At 32.9% G+C, this 20,672-nt stretch overlaps 1 protein-coding gene and 1 long non-coding RNA gene across 2 annotated transcripts; one reads left to right on the top strand and one right to left on the bottom strand.

Moving 5' to 3' along the window:
* Window positions 1–4,950: 4,950 nt before the first annotated feature.
* On the bottom strand, window positions 4,951–6,487 carry LOC106379894. The gene is made up of 2 exons (XR_001276207.3): window positions 5,220–6,487; window positions 4,951–5,140 (listed from the first exon to the last, which is right to left on the bottom strand). It is a non-coding gene; the product is annotated as an uncharacterized LOC106379894 (long non-coding RNA).
* A 4,772-nt stretch (window positions 6,488–11,259) lies between these two features.
* LOC125580358 (senescence associated gene 20-like) lies at window positions 11,260–12,342 on the top strand. The gene has a single exon (XM_048744721.1). It carries the CDS (start codon window positions 11,740–11,742, stop codon window positions 12,052–12,054), a length of 315 nt encoding a protein of 104 aa, XP_048600678.1. The 5' UTR covers window positions 11,260–11,739; the 3' UTR covers window positions 12,055–12,342.
* The last annotated feature ends 8,330 nt before the right edge of the window (window positions 12,343–20,672 follow it).

Here is a 20,672-nt window from a genome sequence, read left to right as displayed (position 1 = left end):
AGTTTTGGTTCTGTAAAGAGGAACACACTTCGACATGTTTCCACTTTCTATCCCACTTACACATATACTTTCTTTTCTTTAGGCTCTTTTTCAATTAGATAAGTAACAAATAGATCATACGTTAGTGGCGCTCTCTCGAAAAGAAAAATCAAACAGCATTATATCTTTTTGCATTATATACTCCTTCCCGTTTACAATACATGATTTATTCCTTAGTGTACGAAGATTAAAAATTTTATTTTTTTCTAAAAAGTAGTTTTTAAAAATATAATTTAAAAATCATTCAACCAATTACAGAAATGACCATAACATCTGATTGATTATACAGTTTTCAATAAAACTAAAAATAACATAAAAATATCAAAACATCATCTATTTTGAAACAACAAAATTTTTTTAAAACATCATCTATTATGAAACAGAGAGAGTATTTCTTATAAGGTAATGTATTATATAAAAACATTTTTCAAAAACCAAGAAATTTCCACACAAAAAAACAAGAAATATATAAAACGGAATAAGAAATGAATTGAATGAAAGTTCCATGTGAAAGTATCGTTCCATGACTCTTTTCGAGCTGTCAGTTTTGTTCCCTTCCACATGATTTCGACAACCAACAAGGCACTACCATCTGAATCTTAGCTTTCAATTGTCGATTTATTATCTATACTAATGTTAATATTATTTCTTCAAAAAAAAAATCTCTTTTTGTTTATTTTTAGGGCACTGTCATTGATATTTTAATAAAACTATTTATACATTTTATAAATGAGGAATTTGAAAAAACAAATGAGAGAACAAGAGATTTTATTTGAAATATTCAACAAAAAATCGTGAAATGCTCATTTTCACATATTTACTTAATAATTGGGTCAATTTATTTTTATAATCAAATTTTGACTATTTAAAAATTATATTAAAAAATTATTGTGAGATAATGAGCAATGTGATGCTCTTACTTTCTAATTTTTGTGCTTAGGTACAGGCGTATAGCTTAGATATTCATTGCTTCTTTGTCGATCGCCAATATATAAATATCGAAATTACTACGTTGCATGGATAGTCACTACGAAAAACATCCACTAAAGAAAAGTTTGTAGTACAATCAAGTAGACGAAAACAAAGATCTAGTACTATTTATTTCCATGTATTCATCTTAGAACACTATTGGTTAAATGCGTATTAATCATCAAACGTATAAAATGATGTAGATAACCAAACTATTTTCTGAACCTTACACTGTTACACATACAATTATATTTTGAAAAATTATGGTATTACATGATAAGAACAAAAAAAAGAGAGAGAAAATGGAATATGAAAATGGAACCTGACGAGAAATAGAGGGTAACAAAACAAAAAGGAGCGTGATGGAATTGAGGTCTCAATCATTCAGTTTACGGTACTTTTAGCAAAGTAAACCACTTTTAGTCTTCCTAAAACGTTTTATTTGTTTGTTTTTTTTTGAACTGAAAAAAAAAAAAAACAAACAAATTTGTTTATTTCTCTATTAAAATATCAAACCAGAAAATTACTAACTCAATATTTTATTTTTCTACTAACTAGATCGATTAGGTTACTGGATAATCAACATTCTCATACCCAGCCAGTCCAGGCACATGTCCTTTTTTCCAAGCTAAGCAGCAAAATATTCATGTCATTTTGTCATTTTTCGTCAAGCTAAGCAGATAACGTCTAACTATTTCAAATTGAACTACTTCAACTAGGTCATCAGATTGATGATTAACCCCTATTACAGATTGATGATCATGCCATTTGGTGCTCGTTTGACTTGATCGCATGTTTTAGGTGGATTATTATGGTCCATTACTTCACTAGTCTTTTAAACATAAGAATTTTTTTTTCCTAAATTATAGATGCAGTGTATTTGTGGGAGGTTAAGAAAGTTTAATCAATGGAGGGTTTGAAAATTTTAATGATGAAGTTGGCCACCAAAGTGATTAGTGCCGAAGTGTTGACCTCTACTTTTTCCCTCTTGTGTTCCATCTTTCTTCTATTCTAAAACCCACTAAAAACTCACTAATTTAATTTGTCAATTGTTAATCATTAATAGTTTAGTACATATTATCAAAAAAAAAGCAATGATACATACAACTATTTTTATCAAGACTGTTGGCCACACCATCTTACATAACTTAGATTCGAATTTATAGTTCTCTATATAGTAAACCGGTAAAACATGATTACGGTGTTTTACAGATTTTAATGAATCGATCGTAAGAAAGATAATACTAACTTTTCTTCGATAATAATTAGATGCAGAATTTTGTCTCATTTTATCCTAAGTGTGTAGGCGACACAAGCAACACATCTTGTCTTCTTGTGTGTTAGTTGGATTATCTTACTTTAACCGAAGATCTCCCCATTTGAAAAAACATATGCGAAAGATTGTGTCTTTTTGAATGCAACGTATAAAGGGTTTTCTGAAAAAGAAGACAACAGCACAATAATTTGAATAAAAATGTTGTCTCAAACAATGTGTGGAACTGGAAACAAACTATTGAAAAATTTACCTCACATATATTTTCTTTTGGTCAACTACCTCACACATATATATTAGCAATTAATATACTCTATCTTCTCCTTTTTTTTTTTAATTTTTGTCAGCTTCTTCTCGGGTTTTTTGAAAGCCTATTTTAGCCGCAGGGCGATCTGAGATTTCAGGGGGCTTTAAACAATATATCCTTTAATTATCTTGGAGACAAATGCCAGTATTTCACCCGGCTATGTCCAGATCCGGCCTTGTTTAGCAGATTAATTATCATGAAGTATGGTGAAAAGTGGGGAAAGTGCTAGATAATTCGCTATCTAATACACCATACCATTTGTTTTGGTCAATCTTCTATATTATCATCTGTGTCAAAATCAACTATTTAGCTTGCTTGGGAGAAATGGACCTTTTTGTGGGTACAAATTCGTCCAAAAGTCGCATTACGATCACATCCACTTAATTAAAAGTATTGATTAAGATAAATAAAGTAAGGTCCAACTGGATGAATACAAAATTCAAATTATTAACTTTTCTCTCTGATTGTTTTTACATTAACGTGCCATTACATCACTAATTGTTTTATGAACAGTGCTATATTGAATATCCTTTTCAGGACAAACATTACTATTGTTGAGACATTCAATCTTTCATGTTGATATCCAGAGATAAAATACTAAATAGATGATTTTGTGTTTCTACATCAGTTGGATGACTTTAGGGTTTATAAGGAACGAACTTACTTATGCACAAGCTTTTTAACAATTTATATACATCACTAGGGATGTCGTAATTCAAATTAGTTTAACAAAACGCAAACAAACAAAATATAAAAAGTATTCATTATTATCATATAGAAAATAAACTTGGGTTGAAAGTTGAAAGTTTGAAACCAAAACAAAACCAATTTCACTCAACTAAAATGTGTTTGAAACTTTTTTCAAAGCATAAAAATATGTTATCAAAAAGCCACTAATAGCTAGTAATGACAGTTGGGACACTGGAGAATCTCATCATTACAAGTTTAAGCTAATGACACAATGGAACAAGGGTTAAGAAGTCTCTCAAAGAACATTCTGATTATAATTAGTATTACTACAAAACATGTCCCCACTTTTCTTTTTCGTTTTTAAACCATGCCAATAATATGCCGAAATGAATTAATACATTAATTATTTACTTATTAATTCTTAATCTAAAAATAATTCAGGAGAGATCCCTTAGACTATATTTGCGAAGTGATTTTGCCACATGTCTTCTGGACAATCAATTTCACAAAACAAATATGACATGGCTACTGAAATTGATGACATGCCTTCTGAAAAAATATGGCATGAATAATTTCATTTAATGTTGATTTATATTTTTGGCAAACTTATTAGAATATGGTAATAATTCATATATTACATTTAATATATTGATATTTTTTTTTGGTAAACTTTTTTAAAATATGGTAATAGCTCATACATCATCTATAAAATAAATATATTCATATATAACATTTCAAATTTCAAAATGTTATTATTTTTGTATAATTATACAATTTGTATTACTAAAGCTTTCAAAAATTTCTACAAATTTTTAAAAAATTAAATATCTAACCGTAAAATCATTAGTTTCTTATATATCTACAAATTTTATAAATATTGTTTAGGCTAAATTTTTGATAATTATAAAAATTTTATTAGTTTTATGCAAATTGATTTAATATATATCAAATCTATATTAAATATTAGTAAGAAAATAGTAAAATATATAATATTTAATAAATTTATTTTTAAATATACATTAGATTTAAAAAAATTCTTACTGCACATGGTGCAGGAAAACACCTAGTTCTTTACAAAAGTTATGTGATTTGTGCGATTCTGTGGAGTACCTACAACTAATAGAGCACATGTCAATCAAATTCGCAGTGTGAATCAAAGGTCCTTTTAGGTTTACTTGTAACAATCAAATTGCTCCATTTATCCATTTCTCAAAAGGACAATCTCTTTACTCTTTTTCTTATTCTCTAATCATTCTCTTTTAATATGGCCTAATATGCTATTTCGACGTTACAAAATATTTCATTAGAGAGATTAGTAAACTCAAGATTGTGTAGCAATAATCTTCTTCACCATAGAGATAGTAGAGTAAGTGAGAACTTGAACTTCATAATCTCCAATGATCAAAATATGGTTTGCTTTAATACACAAATGGGTATACTTCAGTTTCATCACTTTTGCATGAACGGTCACTATTTTAGTTTTTGTCTTTTTTGGGTTCTACTTTAAAGTATCTGATTCGGTTTCAACAGCCCACCATTGATGCCATTGTCCAAAGCTCCCAAGAATGTTTTCTTGGGTCCACTTTCCATCGCTTTCTCATGAAAATTCACAAAACAAAAACATGTACAGCTCAAAGATATTACAACATTGATCTTGAAGCAGATAAACTTAAAAGAAAAGGACCAATATAAGCTTGAAATTTCACTGGATATATCCGGTTCATGCCTTGTATCAAACATTTATATGCCACGACCAAATGCTTAGAAAATGGTAGCGATGGCTAGTTTTCTTTCCAGCGGCGATTTTTCTATGATTTGTATCTCGTGATCCAACTGCAAGATCAGCCTGAATCAGATCATACCTGCAGAGATGTTTTTGATAAAAAGTTAGATGCTGGAGATACTTCTTGTTCCTCAAAGAAGGTTAACATATATACTTACTCTCAATGAACACTGATTAATCCAACTGCCATCATAGTACAATTGTGAGCAGCGGTTATATCACTAGGATCATCCTCAAACACAACACATTTTGATGGTTTCCTATCCAACTGCGATAAAGTTTTAAACTTTTCCACAACATCTCTCAGAGAAAACTGGTTAGGATTGGCATTTACCCTCACAGCTGCGGAAAAAAAACAATGAGCTATCCATTCCATATCATTTTCCTCGGAAACTACTGCCTGAAACGGATAATGAATACAAGCATCAGCAAATATATAACCAAGCAGAGGATATGAATCTAGCAGAAACATAGATCTCGTTATACCATGAGAAAAGGGCTTAATTTCCAAAAATATATAAGCAATAAACATCATGGACTAACATGAAAACATGAAAACATGAAAACATCATAAGCAATAAACCAATATTGACAGAAAAATTTCGTGCAATAAAATAAAAAAGAGTTTGTAACTAATCTAGGTCCAGAACTAGTATATGCATATTCCACACAATTCTAATCTACAACTTTTGAGATTTACCAAATAATAGGACCTTGTCAGCAACACAAACTAAAGACAGATATATTTAATAAGACAAATCTTCACTTCCCGCCAGAAGAGGAAGGTTCGAGTACTATCGAACTTACAAACACAAAGATGGTGTAAAAGACTTACCACGACATTGTCCCATGAGAATACAAGTCCATAAGCTTCGTCTGGTTTCATTGCGTAACGTATTCCTGGAAGGAAACCCATCTTCCAGTTTCTCATTCCAGAAATCCTACTTACAATCCAAAAACGAAGTCACATGTTACCACATCAACTTAGAGAGGACCATCCTGACTAAAAGTCTCAAAACCCTTCTTCATACTCAGCTCCAAACACCTAAAAGATCAACAAAATCACCAATAAATTCATCAAATTTCATAAAAGCTCCGAGCTTTCTGATGGAAAGTTTACCTCTTCAGTAAAGAGTTTGTTTGGCTTGAGAGTGAACCCCATTAACGTCAGTTTTGACCAGAACCAGAAGCAGAGCTCCTCGCTATGCACCAATTTACAAATATTCAAACAGGAATGATAATGGGCCGATCAACCTATACTAATATAGAAAAGTTACTGGGCCAATAAACTATTTAATTTTGTTTTATTGTGGTTTGCAAAATCGGTTTTAACCCCTGTTCGAAACTACGTTAGGCGCTAGTCGGGCGGCAACCCCGGGCCTAGCGAGTTACTAAGAAATCGGGGATTAATCGGAGTATACGCGGAGCCTAGTTTAATTATTATTTTATTTTATTATAATATTTAAACTAAATATAAAATATAAATATATTAGAATTTAATAGTTTTTGTATGTTATTATTGAAATTAATTATTGATTTTAAAAATTTAATTGTTAGCAATACAATTAAAACACAAATTAATCTAGATTTTGAATTTTTATTATACGTATATATGTATATATATTAACATATGCGCAAAAGTACAAAGCATTCAATGTCTCCTAGTGGCCAAAGCATGTCAGTTTCTTCGAATAACCCGCGGGTTCGACGTCTCCTTCTTACGTTTTAATTATTTCGCATTATTACTATCAAAATGGACAAAAGTCCCACATCGCTTAGATGCAACAAGAGAGGCCAAATATCACTCTATATATAGAATACAAACATGTAAGAGAAAGGTAAAGTAGTTGGGCTGCCTGATCTTTGGAAGCCCGATAAATACTTTCATAAGTAAAACTTTTGGCCTGTTTAATCCTCAACTGGGCCGATTAATCGGTTAATGGACCGATTAATCGGTTAATGGGCCGATTAATCGTTTAAATGGGCCGCATAATTGGTCTCCGATTTTGTTGGCCGATTGTGGTAAAGTCGCTGCGGCTGATGTCCGAATTGCGTCTAAGCGGCCGCCTAGGCGGCTAGGCGGCCGCGTTTTTGAACAGGGGTTTTAACACAATAGGCCATTACAAACTATTATACATATATACACAGTGCATATTTGACGATGTTCTTAATTTTCCTCCGAAGCAGCAATTAAAGTCAGCAAAGTAAAAATGGATATTATTTAAATGGTTTTCTGGAATGGCTCGGGTTTATTCGTAAATTCGGTGGATTTCATAATGTATTTCACATCCCTACGCCTACAAGTTACTTTAAGACTGACAATGGTATCATGCATCTGCTTTATAAGAGATTTTTTTTTTTTTTTTTTTGCTAAATTGTAAATGTCATTAATCAAAATGAAGGTTTGGTTACAAATTTAATCGCAACCAGATTCTGCTCGAGAGCCATTCTGAATCTTAGAGGCCGCAAAAAATTTAAAAAAAACCCCAAAACACAAATAGATTAACTCAAAGCTTGCCAACAATGGTGAACTTTGAAGTTAATAAACATTATAGGACAAGAGACATCAAATTAAACTCTCCACCCAAACGCTTCTTGACTATCAGAGTAACCATACCATCAACAGAATAGCTAGAGGCAAGTTCAGTCAAACACTCACCGAAGTGGCTCAAGCAGACATCGACAAAGACAGTTGGCTTCCGCTCCGGAGCTCCACTAGAAGAGGAAGAAGCTGACAAACGAGCCCAAGTTAACGCAGCAGACGACGAAGATGTAGACCTGAACAACACCGCTGGAAGTGAAAGCACAAGTTACGGTCAAGCGCAACCGGTAAATAAAGCTCCCCATCCGGCTACACGACACAAAGGATGCGGCGGAGACAGCAAGTGAACGAAAAAGTTATCTGCCGAAGCTTGGGAGCAGGGGAATGAAGTACTGAAGGAGATGTAGAACTCCTTTAAAAGTAAGCGACCGAACCGAGTAAAGAAAGCTCATCCATGAAAGCAGGTGACGCCATCACAGGGGTTGTCCTCAAAACCTCAGGAGTCGACATCGACAGCAGCAAGGAAAGTCAATCGAACTCTGAAAGGCACGCTATGGTTGACGTGTCTCATGACCTAAGAAACATAGATCCTCTGAGCGGTGAGCCTTAGCACCGCTGTTACTCCAAACGGTGAGGAGAAGCTCTGACGAGACCTTGAAAAACGAGTCCTGCTAGACGTACGGGTACAGGCCGACGACGAGAGCAGAGGCGGAGGCAGCGACGCTTCACCATCTTTTCCGGCGAAGGCAAGATCAGATCTGACTCAGATCTGCTCCAATTGAAAGTAGAAACCAAAGACCGAAGGCTCCTTAAGCTCCCTGAAAAACTCCTCTCCTCGTTGGTGCTCCAGAAAGGTCACATACTCATGCGACACTCGACTAGATTCACCGAGATTCCAGTAGAAATCCAGCAACACCACACAATAAGGAGAAGGGTAGGACAAAGAGGCTAAGGAAGAAGGCTAGAACGCATGACGGACTGGGGTGGCTACCGGAGCAAGGAGCTACCGGTCACCAGAGGAAAAAGATGTAGCGGTTGATTTAGGGTTTGTGGAGACTGAGGGGAGAGACTCTAGAGAGAACAGTTTTTCTCTCTCTTGAGCGAGTCCAAGAGATTCCAATTATATATATATATATAAAAAAAATAAAAAAAAATTCACTATCTTTATAAAAGATTTCGTAACATTTTTACAAATGCTAATACTATATATCTAATTTAAACAAAATTCACTATCATTATGCAATATAAAGTAGGTGTCGCTTTCATAAGTGTTGTTTTCGTGGAGAACCGCTTCTAAAATCCACTAACGTATTAGTTTAATTGTTTGCGTAATCAACTTATTATCTAATTCAAAAATTATTATTTTAGACGTTTTATTTTCTTTACAAACCTCTAAGAGAAAATCTGTATCACTATTTACGAAATTATATTTTGATGGTGATATCCAAACAACTGTACTGCTTAGCTAAAGACTATTTATTACCGGAAATTGATGTCTTTTATACTAGTAATAATTTTTTTGTTTATTGAAATGTTATTTAAAACATTATATCGAAAACAAGGCGATGAATGGTCGAATAAAAAGCAATTTATTACCCCCTTTAATATATCAAATACATCTATATTATTAAAAGAGAAGTACTCATTTGAAAATGTTCTTATTTCATTAATTAAACTCTCTATTTTTTACTTGTTTTTTTCAGTTGCATTTATGAAATATCCTAAAACGAATAAAACTGTCTAATTTATTACTTGTTTTTTCAGTTACATTAATGAAATATGCTTAAATGAATTTAAACTTCCTATTTTATTGTTTGTCTTTTTCGGTTACCTTAATGAAATATATCCTTAAATAAATTTGGACATAATGTCATTTAATCAACCAAAAAAACTCATGAGTTATCTTTACGTGCATAATTTTAATAATGGAGATTTTTAAAAACGTGCATCATTAAAATGTTACCTAAAACATGCAGCACTAATATATAACATGCATCAATAAAACTAGAATTTGACTCACACAATTGTACGGATATTATTTTCAGTTGATTAAATTTAAAAATAATTATTTATTCAAAAAATATTTAAGAATGAATATTTTTTTTAAAATTATATGGTATTATTTGCTCATAACTCATTTGTCATTTGATAAATTGTTAGAAGGAAAATTTTAGCATAATATAACTCAGTTGTCATTTGCTAAATTTATGGTTTTTATTTATATTTTTTATTATTTAATTATAATATTTTCATTTTATATTTGAAAGATAAATGAATTTTCTTTCAATCAATATTTTTGTAAATATATTTTTTAAAAAATAATCAATTAAAATTGTTATTATCATTGAGTATCATTATTTTTGACATAATTTGAGTTTTCGTTAACATCAAAACTTATCATAGTTTAGGATAATTTTAATTTAAAATGTAATTTTCATATTTTTCAAACAAATTCTAAAAATATTTTTTAAATATTTTGTTATAATTATTAAAAAAAATATTGAGTTGCATTTCAAATAAAAAGGTAAAGATATTAAAAATATTCTAATTAAAATATGTAAAATTTAATATAGTTTTAAGGAAATGGTCAAATAAAAAATTACACATAAAATAATCATGATTTTTGTTAACTGGGCGGATCATTATTTATATGATATCGCACACGAAAGAAAAAATTCTGTTTTTAAAATTATCTAATTAACTCTATACTCATTTTTTTATATTTTTTATATGATATCACACATTCGTAAAAAATAGATGGTTTAAGATGTAAAAAAATATTTACTTAATGAATATAATATGAACGAATATTACAAATACATCATTTAAGAAATAAATAATTAAAAACTGAAAATTCATATCCGTGCCTAGTATTACTGTATTAGAACAAGGAATCGGACGTGTCATGGTGATTGTGCACTATACTTGGAAAATTATGCTATTGGTTGGCGGGGCCAACACAATCATCGAAACCGTTTCTTTGTATATTACATTACTTTTTTTTTTTTGTCAGCTTCGGGCAACAACGAACCGGCCCGTTAGCCCATTAACTCCATGAAAGGGAGGCTCATTCCTTTGGAGCAGAGAAGGGATTGAACCCTTGATGCCAAGGTGAACTTTGTCATAAGGCATGGCCACTGATCCATGACCATCTCGGCTAAATTATACAATTTTAAACCAACAATTTACTATAATATTAAATATTTTTGTTAATCAATAATTGTATGTGAAAACTCCATTAAATATTTTTGTTAATCAATAATTGTATGTGAAAACTCCACCAAAACAATGCGTACAGAAAACTATCAATAACTAATTGGTTTTTATTTTGTTATTTAAGAACATCAAAGTTGGTTAGAAAATCTATACTGTTCAAAAACATTGGTTAGAAAATATAGTGTACTCAATTCAATTTTTAACATTTAAATAATAATTATTGAAAATTTGACACAATAAAAAAAAAATCATAAGAAACAATAGTTTCAGTTATATGTTTTTCACAGTTTTTCTTTTCATTTCCTCGTTTTTTAGATTTAAATTATTTAAAATTTTATCAATAGTGGTGCTCTCTACCTCTAAGTTTAGGTTGAGTAGATTTCAAATAGGACAAAGAAAAAGAAAAGGGAAATCAATTACTTCACAAAGCAACTAAAGTCAAGATATTTTACCACCGGCAAAATTGAATTAACCTATTAACTATTCACCTAATTATGCGTGGGGTCAACAAAAGCTGGCTATCACCGGGCCCCACAAACAAGATTAACTAATCATAAAAGGTCACGTGTCATCGCATCTATATATCCGAGAACGTTAAAGTAGGATGGGATGCACAGAATCATATCCCAGCCTGCGGCTCCTATATAAACCTTCATCAAATCTATTTCGAAAAGCCTGAGAATCGTTCATCTTCTTCATCTTCATCATCTCCTAATCCAAATCCCTAATCCTCGCGTTAGCTTTCGATTCAAGAAACTCGCCAAGAACTGGATACTCTGGCGGATTCAGAGACCAAGAACCGAGACGTGGTTCTGAAACTGTATGACGCCCTGAGATCTCGAGACGTCGAATCGGTTCACCGGATCCTCACCCCGGATCTCGACTACTGGTTCCACGGCCCTCCGCCGCACCAGTTTTTGATGCGCACGCTCACCGGCGTCTCTCCGCCCTTCGAATTCGCGCCTCTCTCCGTCGTCTCCTTCGGATCCACCGTCATCGCCGAGGGCTGCGACGCCGCTAGCTCCGTCTCCTGGATCCACGCCTGGACCGTGTCGCATGGGATAATCACTCAGGTGAGGGAGTACTCGAACACTTCTCTCACCGTCACGCGGATCGGTGGCGTCGTCGCCGGAAGGTCTGCTGAGATTGCGAGGTCGCATTGCCCCTCCGTGTGGGAAAGCAAATTCTCGGGTCGGGCTGGAAAATCCGTACCGGGTCTGGTTCTTGCGATTTGAGGAGTAAAAGTCACGTGGATTAATAACTAAATAAAGGCTGCTTACGTGTCGGTGTGTGGTTGGTTTGTCGTATATGTGAGGAATTTGTGCGGTTGGAGACGCGGTGTGGGCTGCGTTTTGGCTGTCGCTAGTTCTTCGTTTGTTTTTTTTTTTTAATCGTGCTTTTGTATTTTAGTGGCTACAGCAACTCAGCAAGCATGGGGATACCCAAACTGGCTTGTGCCGTTATGTCTGATGTAACGTTTGGTTATGTTATAATTGGAATAAAAATGTGCGTTTGGGATCTTATTATATTCGTTCAACATTTTATAATACGAGAAGTTCTGCACTTGTCGATGAAAATAATATAAAAAGCTGCCCATTTGGCTCATATGGATTAGCATGCTTTTTATTATATAGCTTTACTTTTGTTTAGCTTGGATACAAATCTTATTATATTATTAAAAGAGAAGTACCTATTTGAAAATGTTCTTATTTCATTAATTAAATTTTCTATTTTTTTTTTGTCTTTTTCACTTGCATTTATGAAATATCATAAAACGAATAAAACTGCTTAATTTATTACTTGTCTTTTCAGTTACATTAATGAAATATGCTTAAATGAATTTAAACTTCCTATTTTATTGTTTGTCTTTTTCAGTTACCTTAATGAAATATCCTTAAATAAATTTGGACATAATGTCATTTAATTAACAAAAAACTCATGAGTTATCTTTACGTGCATAATTTTAATAATGGAGATTTTTAAAAACGTGCATCATTAAAATGTTACCTAAAACATACAGCACTAATATATAACATGCATCAATAAAACTAGAATTTGACTCACACAATTGTACGGATATTATTTTCAGTTGATTAAATTAAAAAATATTTATTTATTCAAAAAATATTTAAGAATGTCTATGTTTTTAAAAATTAAATGGTATTATTTGCTCATAACTCATTGTCATTTGCTAAATTGTTAGAAATAAAATTTTAGCATAATATAACTCAGTTGTCATTTGCTAAATTTATGGTTTTTATTTATATTTTTTATTATTTAATTATAATATTTTTATTTTATATTTGAAAGAGAAATGAATTTTCTTTCAAACAATATTTTTGTAAATGTATTTTTTTAAAACAATCAATTTAAATTGTTATTATCATTGAATATAATTATTTTTGACATAATTTGAGTTTTCGTTTTCATCAAAACTTATCATATTTTAGGATAATTTTAATTTAAAATGTAATTTTCATATTTTTCAAACAAATTCTAAAAATATTTTGTAAATATTTTTTAAAAATATTTTGTAAATATTTTGTTATAATTTTTTAAAAAAATATTGAGTTGCATTTCAAATAAAAAGGTAAAGATATTAAAAATATTCTAATTAAAATATGTAAAATTTAATATAGTTTTAAGGAAATGGTCAAAATAAAAAAAAATTACACATAAAAAAAATCATGATTTTTGTTAACTGGGTGGATCATTATATGATATCGCAAACGAAAGAAAAATTTATGTTTTTACAATTATCTAATTAACTATGTATACTCATTTTTTATATTTTTTATATGATATCACACATTCGTAAAAAAATAGATAGTTTAAGATGCAAAAAAATTTACTTAATGAATATAATATGAATGAATTTTACAAATACATCATTTAATAAAATAAATAATTAAAAACTGAAAATTCATATCCACGTTGGCGCGCGGATCATGATCTAGTTGAGTTTATAAAAGTATCTAAGCTTTACTTTTTTAGTTTGGATACAGATTTGAGTTTATAAAGATCCACAATCTGTTGTTCAAAAAAAAAAAAAAAATACACAATCTAAAAACAGAACTTCCTGAACATATTGAAGTTAGCGTTCCTTAATTGTCTACTTAGGTTGAGTTTATGTACCTTATTCTACATGAAATCATTGCACAAACTGATAAACATTATTATGAGGATTAGATGGAATAGAGTTCAGTCTATTTGGAGAGTTTGATGTGTTGAGATAAGTATGAACCAAGTTTTATGATTTGGGTTTTGGATATTGTTAAGATTTAACGACGTTTACTTTTTAGTGAAATAATTAATATAGTTATTAAATGTAATCGTGGACGCAACGTAACATCAAAAAAGTTTAATTGTGAAAGAGAAAGTTTCAGAGGAAGCAACGAGGAAGGTTACTCCTGCGTCTTTTTTTTTCTGTGTTGGACGTGGACACGCATTATCTCTCTCTTTTGGCGTCGTTTGGTCAAATTGGTATGCAATAAAACGATATTAACAGAAAAAAACACTAAACAATCGGAAGATAAAACAAAGAAAAAGTAAACATTGGCGTATTTCATATTATTTAATTAATTTAAGCATGATGCAGTGACGCACATTCATCGAACTTAGATGTGTTTTCGGTCATGTCCCATGCCCAAAATATCCATTATATATATAATTGCTTATCTACTATATTTACAAGTGATTTCATCAATTTGTTGTAAAAGTCTAAAGATTATATACAAGTGATCAAGTGCTTCAAGAGTAGACAAACCTCAAGTACAAAAGATGAAGAGTCAACAATATACAATCTGATACTGATGTGTAAAACACTAATCTACAGCTCATTATCTGATCTTATTTTGAATAAAATGCATATATGAAACCAGCTAAGAGATGTAGAAATCTTATCCAACGTAGATTGGACGTATTTTCTGCGATTACAATTTACAAGTAACACGACGAATGCGAAATCGACATATAAGTCCTCCCCATGAGAAATCATGAACAACCTGTGGCATACAAGCTCTCTCATTAGTTTCAATTAAACATGCCATGCATAGCATAGTTCCTTCGACCGCAAAGCTACTTATAATCGGATGGACGTTTGATCTAACGGTTAGTCTTTCAGCAAGAAGTTAAGAAGAGTGATTAGTGACGTACCTCAGCAAGAAGAGTATTATAAATTGGTTCAAAGAGTTTGAAAGAATAACCAATGTAACGGCTGTATTTTCGAAAATATAGCTCGATATTTTTTTTTAAAGTCTAGCTCGATATTACTAATGTCAATCAAAGGTTGTTGTGGCGGTGACGAAACATCAAGTGATCTTTTGAAGGAAAATAAACTTGGCTTCATTACTGAGAAGAGAAGATCATCAGACTATGTGCTTTCTCCTTTGTACACAGTAGACTTCCCATTTGCATCTCATTGTTACAATTCCCTGAGGCCATTACAAATTTCTTTTACTAACAAAACTCAATTCTTATAGCTCGTTGTATTTTATAATATATGAACTCAATTAGACACTCTTAATCAAACATATCTATTAGATGAGAGTTTAGTTACTGTTTCTATGGTGTCAGATCAAGTTTCGTTTACTTTTACGTTCAGAGATTGAAAACTGATACAGTTAACCTGTCCTTCAATTAATCGGATGTGTTTGGCCTTAATAGTAATTAGGTGCATGGTTAGTTGTGATTGTATACGTTACGGAATTATATAATCAGAAACAAAACACTATACATTACGATTTTTAAACTAAAAAAACAATAAATTTGATTAGAAAGAGAAAAGTTGGCGATAAATTTTGGTTTTATTAGGCCATTTAACCCTTCAGCCGATTTAATGGGATCTACCGATTTTCTAAAAGTTGAGTGTTAGATGAACAAAATTGTGTTTAAATAAAAAAATTTATCTTATGCAGCCAACTTTCACTATGAAAATTCAAAAAATGTTGTCTAAGCAGATTACAGATTACATGTACATGGCATGTGATGATTTCGACGTTATGGTTTAATGTCGTATAGAAATACATATATATAGGTAAAATTAGAGGTGTTGTGTGAGTTTGTGACCATGGTCTGCATGGAAGGAAGAGGAATTCGGTGGTGTCACGGAGGACATGTTTACGAAGGATGTTCCTTATGCCACCATCGATGGCGAAGATAAGATTGTCGGAGAGATCAAAAGCGTCGTAACGATCCAAGCTCTCACTAACTCTGTCATGTACTGTAACATCTATCCCACAAACACACCATTGTTTCTCAAACAATATTCTTGGGAGCAAGTTTAAAACAAGAACTTATTAAAAAAGAGTAAAAAATATGGTTTTGTAGATCAAAGGATCAGCGTTCTCATTTTGATTCCTTCTTAATGGTTGTTAGATTGCTTGGGGAAGGCTGCTCTGTCAATGGAGTCTCCTGAAGCTGTTTCGTCTGGTTCTCCTCCCTTGCCGCCTGAACCTCCAGATCCGGATCTCGACGTGATGCTCCTGGTGGATCATCCTGGTCCTCCAGTCCCCCCCGACCCCCCGCCGGTTCTTCTAGGTTGTGCGCTTCTCCGCCAGATCTCGTTGTCTTTCACCACTCCTCACCATCGGAGAGAACCGGAAGCTCCGATGCCATGGTTTCTTTGCGCTTTTACCAGTTTCTCGCTCAAGCTTCTCTGCTCAGATGCAGAGGCAGGGGTTTTTTGAGAATTTGTTGCAAGGTTTTTGGGGTTACTGACAGCTGATTGCAAGCTTACCTCCCTTCATTGCTCATCATTTCAAGTTCTCGAGGACTGAACTTCGAATGTTGAAATATTGGTGGTGGTGTGTATTCTGTGTGCAGCTCTTATTACTTCAGTGCAACCTTTTGGAGTGCAGCTCTCTACTGCTATGTGCAGTTCTCAGTCAAAGCCTATCCTTCATTTGAAACCTTGGTTACATGTTGTTGGACCCATCTCCCCTTGTAGACCTTGCTTCATGCTTCCGCAAGGTATGGTGTTCATATCTTGTTGGAGTGAGTCATTCTTGTTCGATCATAGCTTCCGAGTAGACTTTAATTGTCTTAGTAGGAGATCCTTGTCTTCTGGTAATCAATAGATTATGCTGTTTTTGAATGACTCTTTACCTCGTATTGAAGATGTTACAAACCCTTTGAGCTTCAAGTTAAAGCTCCATGTTATCTGGACTTCTGTCTTTGTGGCTATGGATTCTATTGTTTCAGGCTTGTCTATTTCGGGATGGTGGTTCGCCTCACATCACTCAAGCTTTTGGAAGAGGTGTTTTGTCACCTATAAGTTTGTTGATGTGTCCTCCACAGTCGGTTAAGATGAGAACTTCCCGACTTGTTCTGCTAATGGAATGTGGATTGTGATTTCTACTCTAAGCGCCAAAGCTGTAACGCTGCAGAAAGCTCCTCCCTCAAGAATATCATCTGGACTTTCAAGTCTTCAGATTCTTTCGGACTTTATTGTCTCCTTCTTTGTCATGCACTCAGGGTTGGATTTGATTGAGATTACAGGTTTCTTCATCGCGAGAAACCTTGTCCCTCTCGTCATTCTGCAATCATGTTCTTTTAAACTATGCACTACCTTTTGTTTAGTTGTTGTTGCTTTTGTAAATGGTGTTGTCCCCAAACTTTGTTCTTTAAGTACTTTGTTTTGAGTTTATGAAACGAAACTGTTGACAAAAAAAAGATTGCTTGGGGAAGGAAGACATGATTATTCATTTACTCTTGTTAAAGTAATATCATGGTGTTTATGAATGTGACACGAAGATTTTGTTAAAGTAATATCATGGTGTTTATGAATGTAACACGAAGATTATTATGGTGTTCGAATTAGTATTTTAATATGCTTTCTCACGTCGAGACCCAACTGTCCTAACTCCTAAGAGCATCTCCAACCCAACTCTATAATTTACTGCAAAATGAAGTGGGAAATAGAGTGATGAACAAACAAAAAACAAATTACTCTATTTATAGAGTAATCATTTTTTTTTTTTGTTCATTACTCCATTTCCCACTCCATTTTGCAGTAAATTATGGAGTGAGGTTTGAGATGTTCTAAGTCAATACATTGTTGCATACATTGATGATGAACGTGTTTGATTATTCTATTCTTTCCTCCCATCTCCTCTTCTAGTACTCTCTTTCTGATTGAAAAAGAAGACACGTAACAAAATGTTCTTGCAATTTGAAATCAGTTTGCATATAAGCAACTGTAGCATCCGTATTTTCAGAAATAACTTAATTAAATAAAAAGTTTGAAATCTCCATTTATTACTTCTCAAAAGTCAACTCCAAAGCCATAAATCCAAATAACATAATAAATCCCGAAAATATCGGTAAAATCATAAAACCGCAAGTCTGAAAAAGAAAGAAATAAAACTCCCAAAGCACAAATCCGATAGCAATCACTCATGCTCGTCAGTCTCACTTGAAAGGGAAGAAAAGGAGGGGGTGAGTAACAGGGGAGTTACTCCGTGAGGTATGGGATGCTAAACCGCTAACCACTGACTCAATACATAGCACTACGACCATGTAGGCCTACCTCTAGCATGAAACAAACACGGTATCTAATACACCACATAAAACATCCAGTGCGCTGATAGTACATGCTACTCTATGCACCCCGCATTTCCTCATAAGGATATATGTATATCTCCAGGCGTGCAGTAGTCCATCTCTGCACTCCCAGAATCTGCGCGTCGGCGACTGATACAAACGTCTTTGTACCCCCGCAATCTCACTGCTCGTCGGCGGCTTACACAAACGTCTTTGTGCACCCGCAATCACACTGCTCGTCGGCGGCTTACACAAACGTCTCTGTGCACCCGCAATCACACTGCTCGTCGGCGGCTTACACAAACGTCTTTGTGCACCCGCAATCCACAGAAACGGACTTATATATTTATATACATATATATAGCAGTTTTAACATCACTCAATTCATTCAACCGTTGAATCCTCTATTATCCTATTTCCGGTTTAACAATCAATAATAATAATAAACAAACAAGACTCTCAAACAGACTCAATTCACAGAGACGGATCATGTTTCGAAACTAGACTTTCCATAATAGTAGTACTAAACTAGCTCAGGATTTAACGGAATAGCCATCACCTTAGCCACTGGCAGGAAATAAACAACGGAAGATGCGGTCAACTGAGGTCGACTGCAACACGACAATCAACGACTTAGGCTCAGATTCTCCAAAAATAAAGTTTCCTAAAATGGAACTTTTCCTAAAATGGAACCTTTCCTAAAATGGAAACTTTCCTAAAATAGAAACTTTCCTAAAATAACAACCTTTCTAAAATAGATTTCTGTAACTAGAAGTAAGGAGGCGACAAACTTACTAGAAAAATCCGCCGGAAGCTCGTTCAAAAATCCCGCCGGAAGCTCGCCCAGAAATCTCGCCGGAAGCTCACCCGGAAATCCCACCGGAAAATTCACTAGTGACTGGTCGTCGAATAATTCAACAACAACTCGTCACATACAAAGAAATACTTTGACTTGATGAGAATAAAGAGAAAGGGTGGAGTTTATTATATAAGAGAAGGGAATGGAAGTAGGTTTTCTAAACTTCCAATGTGAGACAAAATAAAAAGAAAGGTTTTGGGTTTTAATTAATAAAAACAAATGAGATTTCCCACATTGGGTCACGGTCGTTACAGCAACGTTCAAAGTTTATGGAATCATTAAATCGAAACTTAAAACATACAGGTATATAAGAAACCATACAAGCAAATTTTAGTTTTAAACAAAGCTTAAGAATAATGCAGATATATTCTTAAATGCAGGAAAATATTATACATCTATACTATTAAAGCAGGATCCTATTGTCTTTTTTACCTTAGTCTACCATTTCTTTACTAACATTGCATGTTTCATTAAGGACAATCAAGTAATATTAATAACACTTCTATATTGGGCCATTTTTTTGGATCCAGCCCACTGTCCACATCAGATCTCTCTAAGGCCATTTGGGCCGATTAAGAAATCAGATCCAATTCTCACATTTTTTTTTCCTTTCGGCCATTGATCAGTTCAAGTTCAAATATATTTTTTTCAACCATTCTTAATTATTTTTTTTTTCTTTTCTTAATATAATTTAAGTATTCATAAAAAAATTGATTTTTTCATTGAAAAGTATAAATCTTTATTAAAAATATATAATTATTTTTATTAAAAATATTAACCACATAATAAAATTAATTTATCAGAGTTATATCAATTTAATTCATTAAAAAAATACAGTTTAATTTTTTTAATATAAATAGTCATTTAAAATGAAACATGATAAAGAAATATAAAAAATTTAAGTCTTTTATATAAAATAAAACATAAATATATGAAATATGACGCTAAATATTTGTCAATTAAAAAAAAAAATAATAATAAACCCGCAAGTGTTCGTAGATGAACCTCTTGTTCTTGATGAGATCGTACCATTTCTTGCACGTCGGTTTAGATCGGAGTAGAGATTCAGCCGGAGTTCTGTGGAATATTTCTTCTATCATATCGAGCGGCAGCGATGACAACGACCATGAACGCTGTGAAGACGCCATGAGCCGCGCTCTGAATGATTCGAGTAGTTTCTTGGATAAATCTTTTGCTTTCTTTATATAGAAAGAAAGTGCGTGCATGGTTCTTTTAACCTCTAAAACCGTTAATGATTAAACCGAAACAAACAGTGAATCTTGTAACTTCATTGATTGGATAAAAGCAAGCGAACCGGTTTAGTTTAAACCGAATCAAATTGGTCAGATTCTGTAAACCAATTAAATCAACGTAATAACTAACACTGGTGGGAGTTTAAAAGGCAACACGTTTTTATGATTTAGGGTAATTACTTTTATTTGGTTCTAAGTC

The sequence above is a fragment of the Brassica napus genome, chromosome C1, assembly GCF_020379485.1.
Source record: "Brassica napus cultivar Da-Ae chromosome C1, Da-Ae, whole genome shotgun sequence".
Lineage (NCBI taxonomy): Eukaryota > Viridiplantae > Streptophyta > Magnoliopsida > Brassicales > Brassicaceae > Brassica > Brassica napus.
This window is presented reverse-complemented; position numbering and strand designations above follow the sequence as displayed.

Bases quoted from the DNA above. Each gene is read 5' to 3' on its own strand.
- LOC125580358 (XM_048744721.1), top strand. From the start codon at position 11,740: ATGCGCACGCTCACCGGCGTCTCTCCGCCCTTCGAATTCGCGCCTCTC.